This window comes from Anabrus simplex, chromosome 13 (genome assembly GCF_040414725.1).
Source record: "Anabrus simplex isolate iqAnaSimp1 chromosome 13, ASM4041472v1, whole genome shotgun sequence".
NCBI classification, from domain to species: Eukaryota; Metazoa; Arthropoda; class Insecta; order Orthoptera; family Tettigoniidae; genus Anabrus; species Anabrus simplex.
Genome location: NC_090277.1, coordinates 18773761 through 18789526, shown reverse-complemented (window position 1 = coordinate 18789526; position 15766 = coordinate 18773761). Strand labels below are relative to the sequence as shown.

The window sequence follows — 15766 nt, the reverse complement described above, 5'->3', positions numbered from 1 at the left end:
GGTAAACAAATCCACGTGTTTTTTGACAGCCACGTGCTTTTTGACAGACAACAACGCATCGCTAACCTCAGTACTGCCATCTTGACGGGCCTAAACCACAGTAGTACCAACTTAACCTAACTAGCGCGAGATAAACAAATCCACGTGCTTTTTTGACAGCTGTCATCCGCCATCTTTAAACCACAGAGCACTGTGCTGCCCTCTTTATCGTGGTAGATGTAAATTCGTCACCTGTCATCCGCAGTGCTGCCATCTTAACGGGCCTAAACCTTAGTGCTACCAACTTCACCTCACTGGCGCGAGATAAACAAATCCACGTGCTTTTTTGACAGCTGTCATCCGCCATCTTCAATCTATAGAGCACAGTGCTGCCCTCTTTAGCTACTTACCTTTGAAATGTGGTGGCGGTTAATTTGAAAAATGCTTTTTGACAGCAGCCATCTTTAATCTAGAGAGCACCGTGCTGCCCTCTTTAGCTAGATACCTTTGAAATGTGGTGGCAGGCAATTCCACATGACAGCAGCCATCTTTAATCAAGAGAGCACCGTGCTGCCCTCTATGTGGTGGCGGCAAATTCTACATGCTCTTGTTTGGAAACAAACTCACACGCTTTTTTCTGACAGCTGTCATCCGCCATCTTTAATCAACAGAGCACAGTGCTGCCCTCTTTAGCTAGTTACCTTTGAAATGTGGTGGCGGCAATTTGAAAAATTCCACGTGTTCTTGTTTGGAAACAAAGCCATGTGCTTTTTGACAGCTGTCATCCGCCATCTTTAATCCACAGAACACCGTGCTGCCCTCTTTATGACATGTAGTAGCGGGCAATTTGTAAAGTTCTGTTAGCTATCATCCGCCATCTTTAATCAAGAGAGCACCATGCTGCCATCTTTAGCTAGATACCTTTGAAATGTGGTGGCGGCAAATTGAAAAATTCCACGTGCTCTTGTTTGGAAACAAACTCACGTGCTTTCTTGACAGCTACCATCCGCCATCTTTAATCAACAGAGCATAGTGCTGCCCTCTTTAGTTGAAATGTGGTGGCGGCAAATTCCACGTGCTCTTGTTTCGAAACAAAGCTATGTGCTTTTTTTGACAGGTGTCATCTGCCATCTTTAATCAACAGAGCACTGTGCTGCTATCATGCGGGTAATTTCGTCAGCTGTCATACGCCATCTTTAATCTACAGAGCACCGTGCTGCCCTCTGTAGTAGCGGGCAATTTGAAAAGTTCTGTTAGCTGTCATCCGCCATCTTTAATCAAGAGAGCACTGTGCTGTCATCTTTAGCTAGATACCTTTGAAATGTGGTGGTGGATAATTTAAAGAGAAAAATTCTACAGCAGCCATCTCTCGACGCTAATTGCATAAGATGGTGGCTATTCATGACTCCTTAAGGGTGCTTACGCAAGATGGCTGCTATACATAGGTTCTTACGAGACTCCCTTGGGATGCTTGCACAAGATGGCAGTTATACATGACTCCTTATGGGATGCCCTAGGGATGCTTGCGCAAGATAGCGGCTGCTCTTATAGGACGGCTTAAGGGTCCTTTCAAAGATGGCTTGAGACACCCTAAGGATGCTTGCGCAAGATGGCGGACACAAGATGGCGGCTATACACAACTCTTTATGAGACGCTTTAAGGTTGCTTGCGCAAGATGGCTGCCACTCTTAGCTTAGAGGCTAACATGTCGTGCTAGTTCGATTCGTTAAATTTAGGGCTTAAATGCAAAATGGTAAATATCTCGAAAACGGTGCACCGTAGAGCAAAACGGACAAAATTTTTCCGCCTAATACGTAGGTTCGCAGTATGAGGAACAAGAAAACCATAGTCTAATGATGGGATCAACGGTTCGGTTCCCACTTAGGCCCTTTGGCATTTGCTCTGTTTTAGCTTGTATTGAAGCAAGTCTTCGTAACATGATCAGGTCTAGCTATGGTAGAGAGTATAACGTACCGTGCTGGTTCGATTCATTAAATTTGGAGGCTTAAATGCAAAATGTTAAATATCTCGAAAACCGTGCATCGTAGAGCAAAACGGACAAAATTTTTCCGCCTAATACGTACGTTCGTAGTATCAGGAACAAGAAAAAACATAGTCTAATGATGAGATCAACGGTTCGGTTCCTACTTAAGCCCTTTGGCATTGGCAGCTATCTATTTCTACAAGATGGTGACTGCTCTTATGAGACACAAGATGGCTTGAGACGTCCTAGGGATGCTTACACAAGATGGCGGACACGAAATGGTGACTATACATAGCTCCTTATGAGACAGCCTAGGGGTGCTCGCACAAGATGGCGGCTACTCTTATGAAGAAAGCTAGCTTAGAGGCTACTGCGCAAGATAACAGCTGCTGTTATGCATGCGGTGGAGGACAATTTGAAATTCTATGTGCTTAATCAACAGAGCACCCTGCTGCCCTCTTTAGCTAAAATGTGGTGGCGGATAATTTGAAAAATTCTTTTGACAGCTGTCATCTTTAAACAATGGCGACTATACATTGGCTGTTAAGGCCTTATCATTCTCCTCCTCCTCCTCCTTCTCTACCTCCTCCTCCTCCTCCTCCGCCTCTTATGTCAAGGCATAGCTTTATATCGAACAAGTTTAAACCTGCATCGCGAAGGTAAGCGTGTGCAGCGATAACATTATTGTGCATGTTTAGACTTTCGAAACATAAGAAAAGTAGAATCAAACGCTGTACTCGATACAACATGTGATCAGAACATTGATTGATGTGTTCAGAAAACAAAATAAGTGATCAAGACTAGAATCGAACACTGTACTCAATACATCATGTGTTTAGAATATGTCAGGGGATACCCTTGTTCTAAGAAGATCAGATTGAAACATAACAAGACTAGAATAGAACACTGTAATCGATGTTAACTTCAACATGTGATCAGAACATTGATTGATGTGTTCAGAACATAAAATAAGTGATCATGACTAGAATCGAACACTGTACTCGATACAACATGTGATCAGAACATTGATCGATGTGTTCAGAACACAAAATAAGTGATCAAGACTAGAATCGAACACTGTACTCAATACAACATGTGTTTAGAACATGTTAGAGGGTACCCTTGTTCTAAGAAGATCAGAATGAAACATACCAAGACTGGAATCGAACACTGTAATCGATGTTGTTAACTTCAACATATGATCAGAACATTGTTTGATGTGTTCAGAGCAAAAGTACGATTTTGATGATTTGCTTAGTGTAAAATCAAAAACTATGGAAACACACTGTACACATATCGCGTAGCTAACTCGCTCAGTAAGCAATATCGCAAAACTACAACTTCAATGATTTGCCTGGTGTAAAAATAAAAAACACACTGTACCCATACTGCGCAGCTAACTAGCTCGGTAAACGATATAGCAAAAGTATAACTTCAAATTATTTACCTTCCATCATTCGTCTTGTGTGAAAATCAGTTGAACAAGTTATCGCATAATCATGTAACATGAAATATCAGTCAATCTGTTGGCATGGGTTACAAGCATGTAGCTTATGCGGGAAGTAAAATTAAACAGAACGCTAGTGCTATAAGAAATACTCTGCTTACATTTAAGTCCCTAGCTGTTGAACAAGTTATTACATAAATATGTAACATGAAATATCGGTTCGGAAACATATTGTTTCAATCTGTTGACATAGATTACAAGCATGTAGCTTGTGCAGGCGAGGGCTACTATGCAAAATGCTAAGCCGAAAAAAAAAATCGTGATAGGGTATGGAACCCAGGGGTTACATCTTATCAGAAGGGCAAAAAGGATGAAAGGACTCTTCCTCCTCCTTACCGCACATTCCTTGTAGGGCTAATTGGCTAAAGGGCTAATGGGCAAAAGGGCTAAAGGGCTAATGGCTAAAGGGCTAAAGGAGCAACAACCTCATCGATCGCTATCAGCAAGAACGCTTGTACTTTTTTAAGTGTAGAAAATTAATCTTTATTGGTAAATGGTTTAATGTTCAGAACAAGGAATGGAACCTAGGGGTTACGTCTTAGCTAATAAAATCCCTGAGGTGCGATGAGTTACGTTTTTCTAACTAGTGTTTGGAACACTGAACTTTTCAAGATGGCAAGAGTGAGGTCAGCAATGTTCTGTTGTTGGATCTTAAATTCTATGCTATAACATGCATAAAGTGGCAGCCTTGAGGTTTACCGCCGTAAAGATGGCAAGAATGAGGTTAGCAATGTTCTGTTGGTGGATTTTAAATTCCGCGTTATAACATGCATAAGGTGGCAGCCTTGAGGTTTACTGCCGTAAAGATGGCAGCAGTGAGGTTAGCGACGCTCTATTGTCCTCCAAAGTGAGGTTAGGGTTCGTCAAGGAGACAGCTGTCAAAAAGAAGAACCTAGCTATGTTTACCAAACAAGAGCACGTGGCTGTGACGTCACGGTCACGTAATCAATCCGTAGTTCTACGTCGTTAAGAGCAGCATTAGGATTAGCTATGTTTATAAAACTTGGGAACAGAGCAGCAGTATGAATAGCCATGTTTTAAAGCGTGTACACATCACCTATCGATTTTACATGCATCGACTATCGTACTAAACTTCTTCCGCTAGATTGTGCTGCTATCTTAGCATAATCTATACCCATAAACTTAAAGTACAAAGAATAGCCATGTCTCAAAGCGTGTACGCATTATCTATTGATTTTGCAAGAATCGAATATCATACTAAACTTTTTTCACTAGATTGTACTGCTATCTTAGCATAACCTATACGTATGAACTTAAGGTACAGAGAATAGCCATCTTTCAAAGCGTGCACACATTACCTATTGATTTTACATGAATCGACTATCAAGCGTGCACACATTACCTATTGATTTTACATGAATCGACTATCATAGTAAACTTTTTCAGTAGATTGTACTGCTATCTTAGCATAACCTATACGTATGAACTTAAAGTACAAGGAATAGCTATGTTTCACAGCGTGCACACATTACCTATCGATTTTGCATGCATCGACTCTCATACTAAACTTCTTCCGCTAGATTGTACTGCTATCTTAGCATAACCTATACGCATGAACTTAAACTACAAAGAATGTCTAAGTTCAAAGCGTGTACACATCACCTATCAATTTTGCATGCATCGACTTTCGTACAACGATCGCATATGTGTATCGCTAACGTATGCGTATAAAGTTAAACTTCTCCCGCTAGAGTGTACAACGATCACAATTGTGTGCTGCTACCTATGTGCATGAATTTAAAGCATAAAGAATAGCGTGTACACATCACGTATCGATGATGCATGCGCCTACTATTGTACTAGGCTTCTTCCGCTAGAGCATGTAGCAATTGCTTTTGTGTATCCCTAACCCATGTGCACGAACTTAAAGCACAAGGAAGAGCTATGTTCCAAAGCGTGTACACATCACCTATCGATGATGGATGCATCGACTATCGTACCAAACTTCTTCCACAACAGCGTGCGATCATCGCTTGTGTGTGCTGCAATCTTAACATAACCTATGTGCACGAAGTTAAAGCACAAAGAATACCCAAGTTCAAAGCGTGTACACATCACCTATCGATTTTGCATGCATCGACTTTCGTATTAAACTTCTTCCACTAGAGTGTGCGACAACCTTATAAGTATGCTGCTAACTTAGTATAACTTATACACATGAACTTAAAGCATAAAGAATAGTGATGTATAAAAATCTTGTGAACATAGTAGCAGCAGTAAGAATAGCAATGTTTTAAAAGCGTGTACGCATTGCCTATCCATTGTACATGCATCAACTAGAGTACAAAACTTCTCCCGCTAGAGTGTGCTGCTATCATAGCATAACTTATGTGCACGGATTTAAAGCACGAAGAATAGTTAAGTTTCAAAGTGTGTACACAACACCTGTCGATTTTGCATGCATCAACTATTATACTAAACACATCCCGCTAGAATCTACAACGTTCACATGTGTTTGCGCTGCTACTTTAGGATGACCTAATCGAACGAACTTAAAGCACAAAGAATAGCGATGTTTGAAAATCTTGCGAACATAGTAGCAGTAAGAATAGCGAGGTTTAAAAGCGTGTATATATCACCTTTTGATAATGCATACATCAACTATCGTACTAAACAACTTGTACGCGAGCGTGCGACCATCGCTTGTACTTGTCCAATAACGGACCATTTATATTGGTATTATAAATTTGCTCATTCAGGACAAATATTTCAGATTCCCTATGGGAATCAACATCTATATCATCTGATGGCCAAGCAGGCATCAATTTTTAGTGATGAGACAAAGTCTCTTAGTGCATTGGCACTGCCGGTGGCTCCAGTTAGCCTACGCAGTGGCCTCCACGGTATGCACTGGCCAGCGTATTGGTAGGTGTGCTAGGTACCAACTGATGAGCCCACCCTAGCACACGAGGGCGAAACGCTGGCAACCAAGAATGAGCTAGCTGGAAAATTTATAATGTCCAGCAGTGAGGTTAGCGATTCGTTGTTGTCGATGATAACTGTCAAAAAGTACGTGGCTTTGTTTACAAATTCAAATTTCCCGCGGGTGGTGGAGGAGACCTCTGGGAGGCCTCTGGCTGTGGTGGTGGTGGAGGAGGCCTCTAGGAGGCCGCTGGCTGTGGTGGTGGTGGAGGAGGCCCCTGGGAGCCTGTGGTGGTGGTGGTGGTGGAGGAGGCCTCTGGGAGCCGGTGGGGGTGGTGGCGGCCGAATCCGCCTATTATACTACTGTGGTCCATTGTTGTTTGGCCTGGCGTTACTGGTATTCGATTTTTCGAAGAGTTTGGCTGATCAAAGTTGCTGAACTGAAAGAAGTTTTCAGAGGAAACTGGCAAAGTTTCGCCAGTAAAACTTTGACAATTACCTTTAATTGAGGAACTATCGAATGGTGAGATGGCAACCTCAGTCTAGAGAGCCAGGAATAACGGCCTATAGGTTTCGTCACACTTACCATGTGTAACCTTGTAATCTGCAGGCTTTTGGGATGAGCAGCGGTCGCTTGGTAGGCGGAAGGTCTATTGGTACTGTAGTTTGGTTTGGTTTGGGAGTGTTTGTAGGATTATAATAATACATATGTAATTCTTTTGTGTTATTGAGGCAAATTGTTGATGGTTCATTCGTTCCCGGATCTTCCGTTTTCCCGTGTTGTACTTTTTTTTTTTTTTTCGCGTCCCTCCAAAAACGGAGAATCAAGGTTCCACTGTATTTAGCATTATGAAATATGTTCAACAGACACCTCTACCATAAACTATGCCATCCTACTTCGTGTGCTATATATACTGACCTTACAGTTTTGGTGAACTTACCTCTTCATCTCTACTCTGCATATGTTTTCATGTTTAATCCTCCAGTCCTTCCCGGTGATATTCGCTTGGTCGCCATATTTAATGCTCATCTGTTTCCTGCGCCGACGTCATACGTCACCAGCTCAGCTGTTTGTCACTTTCTAGAATGATCTCTCCGTCTACATATTCTCACCACCCTGCCTAATTCGGCAGGTGGAATCGAGACTGGAATAAGCACAACACCTCGTCGAGGCATGAGATTTTTATCTGCCCATCACTTTGCTGCTGCTACCTTCAGTTGAGAGATATGGAGACCTCTTTATGTCAAGTTTAAGTCTATTATTGTTTTCCTCAGGCTTCTTGGCGGGAGTGCTCTACACTTTGTGGACAATCAAGATACTTATGCTGAGAACTTACCTTTATTCATGTCAACTTGCAATTATGCAACTGGATGGCCGTCTACCATAACCTCCATACATCTGACGCGTTCTTTTGTTATCCTATTTCTCCCATCCCGACCCTTGTACTAGCTTTGTAACTTGTACAAGATTTCCCGTCATATTTGTTATGCATACTTGTATTATTATGGAACATCTAAGTATGTGCTATGATCCCTTGGGTCAACTTTTTTTTTTTCTTCACGTCTCACATCTTTATGTTAACGAATTTTCTTATAAGCTATTTCTTCTAAATATGTACTTGGAATTGCTTATAATGCTTTTCGTGTGTATCACATATTTGTCCATTTAGCACATGTTTACCCTTAGCATCACTGTTAGGTTTGATTATTATATTTGTAAAACCTATTATTCATCTACAAGCTTTAAATATATTAACTTACTTCAAGTTGGTACTCCTGTTAGTTATCAGCCATGTTTTTAGAATTCATGTATATCCTAAATTTACTGATATCTATTTGTATATTCCATTCTCACTGTACAGCCTTTTAATTTGCAGTCTAATCTTCTTTAATTGTTATACTCTAAATTTATTTGTATCTATTTGTACAATCCTTTTTACTATCTACACTCGCCAAGTATCAATTCAAATTTATTTGTATATTCCATTCTCACTGTACAGTTTTTCAATTTGTAGTCTATTTTTCTTTAATTGTTATGATCTAAATCAATTTATATTTATTTGACGTTCCATTTTCTCAATTTTGCCAAATATTAATCGATGTCCATTTCTACGCTCATGTTTTATACTGCACAGTCTTTCTACTTATATAAAAAATTATAATCCTGCCAAATTGTTCTTGCTAGAGTATATATTGTTATCTTTCTGCTGGTTCAAAAAGATATATATATATATACATATACACACATGTTATTTATAATCTCATTGTCTTGATTTGTCCTTATAATCATCGGTCTTGACGGCACTCTTCCTCTGAGCCCCTCTTATTATCATTCCACTGTACACTTATGTACATTTACTGGGACCTTATGGATTATTAGTCTTCGTTTACATTAGCGTTACCTCTTAGGGGACGTTACAAATTGGTAGCACAACGTCATGTACGTAACAAAACTTGAGAACAATGCTACTCATTGTTCGAGAGGGGAAATTATCGGAAGATATTTCAGGTAATCTGATGTTTCATACACCAAATGGAAAATAATTGAGTCCAAGGATAAGACGAATTATTGTCAAAAGATGGGATAGGTATAAGGATACCAGGTGATGGATTTGAGTGTAACAAAGTTATAGGCATGGAAGGGAAGAAACCCAATGGTTTTCAAATGATATATTAAAAGAAAATATTTTTTACATTAAACGATTTCAAATTTAACAATTAATATAGAAAAAGGTAAATAATTTAATATGCAAAAGTTAAGTTTCTTGACTAGAAAGGGAGGATAAATGGTATTTAAAAGTGAATGTAAATTCATCAAAGAATTGACGCAGGAAAATGTGAGTAAACTCGTGAGGTCAGATTTCACTTGATCTGTCTTTAAGAGCGAGTCTTGCATGACACCAAAATGAAAACAGAATGTTACACTGATATGTCTAGAAGAATTTTGAAGCACTAGTTTAAGTTGTAGCGGAAAAAAAGATTTGAAACTTGAATGCCACTAGACTGGCTAAGATTTCTGAAAAGACTAGCTCGTGTTGAAATTAGGAAGTCTTGTTACAAACTTTGAAAGTTCTTCCTCGAAGGAAGAAGATAGTGCTACTGCAGATTAAAACACCAAGATGAACAAGCAGTGCTGGCAAATCTTGAAGGTAAAAGTTCATTGAAGTAGATTAAACTGTGTAGTAAAAAAAAATATCTGCACCAGGCAGAAAGGCAAAGCTGCAAGCAGATCCTCCTTATTGACGAATCATGGTTATAAACCCACGATTTGCGGCAAAAAGTTGTTGAAGGTCAGGCAGAAGCCTCCTTGGCGAGTTGCTGCTGTGTACGATGTGTGTGTCTCAAGAAGGTTTATATACAGAAATAAGTAGGCGGGCCTAAAGTAACAACTAACTTTACACGGATTAGAGAAGAGTAATATAAACATAAATCTATAAAAACACAGAGGTTTCAAGAAGAAGGTACGCACAACTAGGAAACGGCTAAAGAATGACATCACTAGAACTGTCACAACACACGTGACAGACAACCAATAGAAATCAAACAATGACAAGATGAACTCTAAGTAAAATGTTAAGAGCAGAATGAAACTACCAATAAAGAAGATCATCAAAAGAAAGTACTCTGACATTTAAATTGATATACAGTAGAACCTCGATAATTCGAAATCGGTTAATTCAAAATCCCGCCTAATTCCAAGAAGCTCTCATTCCCGGAAACTTGAGATAGTGTTTTGCATCTTATTTAAATTGTTTAGTTCGAAATACGGATAAATCGTAATTCGAAGTACAATGTCGGCCCCATTACCGAAATTCAAACTTTAATTCGAAACTGCCTTTACATTTTAAAACAGTAGTAACCTATGTTACAGAGTAATTTCAACTCAAAATTTATCAGCATCATAATGGAACGCGTGTTCCGGAACGTGGAGGGGTAGCTTTTTTTGGTGGGTCTACAGTGCGCTTCTTGATTGCTAAGTTGAATGAAATCGGAAATCTTTTGTTTTCAATCTTTTAAAGAACGCCGTAATATCACGCAACAGGTAGTGTGTGGAAAAACAGAATCCATGAACACTGGCGATGTCGACAGTTGACGAAAAAACATGGCTAATATAATAAATTCGTAGACAGCGAACCATATTGTCATTGACGATGAAACTGCATTGCTTTATTTTAACGTGAGCCCAAACAGTCTTATGGTTTTAAAGGAGAAAGTGCCAGCTGAAGAATCGTACGAGGGCGAGGGATGAGGGTCATTGTAGTGTGTTGCAATGCACATGGAAGCGAGAAATTTTATCCCCTAGTCATAGGAAAGTTCGATAAGCCACAATGTTTTAAGGGCGTCGGGCACTTTCCATGCCAGTACAAAGCATCTAAAAATGCAAACAGTACAGAAATCCAAAAAATGCATTTGAACAGGGGAACCAGCATAATTTATCCTCGTCTTTGAATTGTGTGATTTTTTTTTTTTTTTCGTTGCGTGAGGTTTTGTCAGTGATTCATCCAAGTGCATTATTTGAAAATTGAAAATGCACCTTGTTGGGTACATTTCGGAAATAGCTTTTTCCATGGCATTTGAAAGGTTTAAACTGTGAATCGAGGTGATTGCATGTATTAAGGGGTCTTAGAATACTTTGTGACACGGCAAGTGTTTACATTTCTGAAGTACAAGAGAAGTGCCATGGAGGGAAATCGTACAAGGAAAGTCATAGGAAAGTTTGATTTCAAGGGCATCGGGTACTTTCTGTGTAAATACAAGGCATCTAAAATGCATACAGTATAGTAATCGAATGAATAAAGCACTTGCACATGGGAGCCAGCATTGATTTCTCCTCGTCTTTGAATCGTGATTTTTTTTCTTTCTTTCTTTCTTTCTTTCTTTCTTTCGTTGCGTGAGGTTATGTTTGCCAGTGAGACATTCGGTGCATTATTTGAATACTCTAAATGCACCTTCTTAGATACATTTTGAAAATAGATCTTTTTTCATGACATTTGATAAGTATAAACTGTGAATCAAGGTTAACTGAATGCAGAAACGGGCCTTAGAATGTTTTGTAACGCGGCAAGGGTTGGTACTTCTGAATTGCAATTTGGCGGTTAATTCGAAATCACATAATTCGAAATCTGATTTTTGAGTCCCAACGACTTCGAATTAACGAGCTTTTACTGTGTATAGAAAGAGCAAAGGCAGAAATGGGAATGGGCGATTCTGACAGAGAAGAGTAAGATAGTTTATATTGGTGGTTCTCAGGCCCCCATGAGCGGGTTTCAGCACTCATTGGTCTTGACAGGTGATGCAAGAATAGGAACACAAGAAGTGAGGGTCTTCTCCTCCCACACTGTTAATTCTCTGTTCCTTTGAATGTTGATGTCTCTATATTTGACTTTAACCCTTTCCGGGTCACGGCGCCATATATTGCGTCTCACGGGAAGTGTCCCAGAAGTTACGGCGCAATATATTGTGTGTCGAACTTCCGAGCTTCATATCTTCGCTTCTCTTTGACTTTCAGCAATGATTGAAGAATTTGTCGTATCTGCCATCTATCGGCTATATTGCGGAAGCTTGCGCTAATTTGTATTCTCTTTGGGAGCACTGTTAACTTAATTTTTTCATGTGAATGTCTACCACATTTGCGAGTCGATGTGATCTGATAAACATGGCTGCTCGCAGGCATGCGGAAGTTTTTAAAGGTGATGAAAAAGTGTTTGAAATATTAATGAATGATGAAAGTGAGGGTTCAGATTAGTGTGAAAGTGATTTAGAAAGTGTTGGGGATATTGTACCCGAAGTTTCAACTGTCGATGATGAAAGTGTAAGTGACAGTGATGAAGAATTACAACCAGCTACCGCGAAGAGGCAGAAATGAAATGTATCAACTGATCACCATGTCTGGGAAAAAAGAAACAGCTAATAATAAATGTTTACCTACTGATTTCGGCTATAAGCCTGATCTTGCCGGAATCCAGGACCAATCTTTGACTGAAATCTCTCCAGAACTGGACATTTTCAAATTTATTTTCCACGTACCTTAGTGGAAAAAATAGTCATAGAAATGAGCTAGTATCACTTGCAATACGTAGAGAATAATTAGGTCATTTCTCCCACATCCCGGGCGTCAAAATGGACTGATGTTACTGTCGAAGAAATGTATTTATTTTTAGCAGTAAGTATTAACCCGATGAGTGCTACGGCCGCCTATAGACGGGCTGACGCGGCCGGTCCACCAGTGCTATGCCCTTCTGTAGATGGTGCGCGAGAATTTAATTTTTTTTTTGAGTTTTCCGATTCACTTTCGAGTGGGAATTTGATCTCTGACATGTTCTGCCATCTGTTGGGCATTATGTAGAACTAATTGATCAGAGATTATATCTTCGGGAAGTAACTTACAGAGCTTTTTGTAGACGTGTGTGGAGTTCATCTGTGATGTAAACAAACATGGCGGAACAACAATTTATTTGCCCTTGCAGCGATGTTATTTCTGATCACAGGATCTTTCAGTTATTAACCACAGATGATGGAGATAATCATTTTAAGAAATTGTTAAGCAATATTGAAAGTGAGAGTGACAGAGAGAATGCCAAAAATATTGTATGTGAGAGAGAAATAGAGCCTCCTTCTAAACGAAAGAAGAAAACACGGTGAGTACCAAAGCTATTTTATCGCTAATTTCGTGGTGGATGGATTACTTTTCCTCACCATAGGTTCAGGTAACTGTGACAGGCTCTGAAGGCCAAGTAGTGTTTGATGACAAACCAAAAATCATTGATTTTTTAGAAACTTTTGTGCCAGTGGAGTTGGTGCAGATAGTTGAACAAATCGGCATCACAAACAACCAGTGGAAAACCTGTAACTATCACCACATTCCAGGTTTAGAAAGTATTTTAAAATATCAACTTATATACTTCTAAGAAGTTACATGTACAGGGTCCGCCAGAAAAATGTATACAATCTGTACGAATAAGAACTATTTATTGTGTGTTTTTTTAATTTAAATTTTGATTACACATGTAGTACTCTCTTCAGTCAAACATATGGTTACATGAGATGTTCAAAATATTCACCGTTGGCTGCCGTACACATAGCAGAATGACGCATGGTCGCTGCAACTACGTCCGTCAATGTTTGAATGGGGATCTCTGCACATGCCGCTGTAATCTCCTGGCGAATGGCCTCCAGCGTGCGTGGCTTACGTCGATAGACTTGATTTTTCACAGTTTCCCACAAGTAAAAATCCATAGGGGTAGGATCAGGCAACCATGGGGGAAACTCAATGAGCCGTCGTCGTCCAATCCAATGTCCTGGCAGATTGTCATCCAGGAAAGCTCGTACTGCTACATGGTAGTGTGGTGGCGCCCCGTCCTGTTGGTAGAAGACTCGTCATCGGCTCCATAAAGCGCACTTAAAATGGTAAAAATAATGTGCGTAACATTTCCAAGTACACTGCTCCAGTGACAGTACCAAGAAAAAGGTTCCTAGTAAGCTCCTCGATGACAGTCCACACCAAACATTAACCCCTGGTAGATTGACTGCCTTGTCCACATGAACATGCGGATTTTCCAGAGCCCAGTAGACACAGTTATGTCGATTCACATTTCCATTAAGTTTAAACTGGGCTTCATCAGACCATACTAACTTCGTCAAAAATTGTTCATCTTGGCTTACCATTTGCTGATACCATTCGCAAAATTGCATTCGACGATCGGGATCGTCCTCATTAAGTGCATGCAGTAATCGTGGGATGTAAACTTTCCACTTAGCTGTTTTCAAAATTCGTCGTACACTTGTACTGCTAATCCCCAGTCGCTGTGCACATTGCGTAGCAGACTTCTGTGGAGAATTAGCAAAACTTTCCAACACGTGAGTTGACGAAGCAGGACTGGTAGCTATGCGCGTTCTTCCCGATCTTCCTTTGTGAATATCACAAATTGTTCCATGCGTCTCTAACTTCCCAGTAATGCGTTTAATTGTTACGCGTGTTGGGGATTCTGTTTCAAACTCCCTCCTCCACTGACGTTGCACTTAAATGGCATTATCAAAACCTGATAAACCACTTCAGAATGTACTTTCGTTGCTCGAACGTCAAGCGTGCTCCAGCCATTTTGTTTTCCCACTATCGTGATGCAGGTACCGACATCTGTTTAGCGAAAGACCATACTAAAACATTTAAAAACAATGATAACAGTTGACAATGTCCATATCCCGATATCGTCTAACAAAGAGTGTGTACATTTTTGTGTGTTAGTTGCCTACAGATTTTAGGAAATAACATTATTTTGGGCTCTTTACTTTGTATAAAGATAATCCAGGCATGGGCACATAAGTGTAATTTTGTTTTCTCTCAAAAATAATTGAACATAAGTGTAAGATTTTTCATTTGCATTTAGATTTATCAACAACCAACATTTATAAACATTTTAAGCTAATAACCCCACTGATAAGTTAAAAATTGAGGCTTCTACAAATTTGTTTACATACAAATAAAAAAACTCAGCACTGAGGTACCAAACAGTCAACTGATATCTCAGCACTTAAAAGGTTAATGGGTCATGTAAACAAACATAGCTTAGAAGAATATTGGTTTGTGCCCTGCCCCATGCTTTGAGGAATATCTTACAAAAAAGCTTTTAAGCAGGTAAATTGTGTGCTATTGTTGTTTTTCATTTCAATCATCTGCATTCTATCCATTTTTGTGAATGAGTGTGTTTTGCTATTTATAGAGAGATTTATTAATGTGCCTGTAAAAACCTAAATTGTGGGGTATGTGAACATTTAGAAAACCTGATCTTGAAAGGGTTAAAAATGGAACTTGTTTATTCCGTTCAGCACATCGACTGTCTCCTGCGGGAGGTGGAGATCTTGGCGGAGTCTTCCCTGTGTGTTCCACGATATTTCTTCCAAGTGCTTCAGTCTACGAGTGTGAAGGTAAGCCTTTGCTTGCTTTTACCTTGCTAACGTCTGGTTAGCGACAAAATGTGTTCGTAAAAAATGACTTGTCTTACAGCTTGCCATTTCGCCCCAACCGCGTGTTCTCGGAGAGTCGATCAGCGTCCAGAGCGGTTCTCAGCTGGCGGTCAAAGTGGAAGGCGTCATCCAGCACGGCAAGAGACCGGGGCTGTTCCGCAAGGTATCGGGGGTCGTGGTGACGGTGTCGTCTCAGCTGCAAGCCAGACTTCCTCACAACAACCCTGATACCAAGGTAAGAGTTCACTCAGTTGGAAACTTCCTCCCAGTTTGATATGGATATGAGCGTAGTTCTACAGTCCCTGGAGCAGACAGCTGGCACCTAATTCCAGTAGCAGAAGCCATATGAAATGAACTGCCAGTGTAAACTGCAAGCCCCGAAATCTAGTGCCAAACATCCACTTAAAGTTCAAGTTGCTCTTAGTTTATAACTAGGGACCTGAAAAAAACAA

At 40.0% G+C, this 15766-nt stretch overlaps 2 protein-coding genes across 2 annotated transcripts in view; one reads left to right on the top strand and one right to left on the bottom strand.

Moving 5' to 3' along the window:
* Tasp1 (Taspase 1) overlaps window positions 1–15766 on the bottom strand; it is a 272831-nt gene that overhangs the window by 40964 nt on the left and 216101 nt on the right. The window lies entirely within an intron of this gene.
* The window catches only part of defl (Integrator complex subunit 7), a 438395-nt gene that overhangs the window by 362610 nt on the left and 60019 nt on the right, over window positions 1–15766 (top strand). The window contains exons 17-18 of the mRNA XM_067157240.2: window positions 15177–15275; window positions 15355–15549. Of these exons, the coding sequence (XP_067013341.2) occupies window positions 15177–15275; window positions 15355–15549 (294 nt within the window). The remainder of the gene's footprint in view (window positions 1–15176; window positions 15276–15354; window positions 15550–15766) is intronic.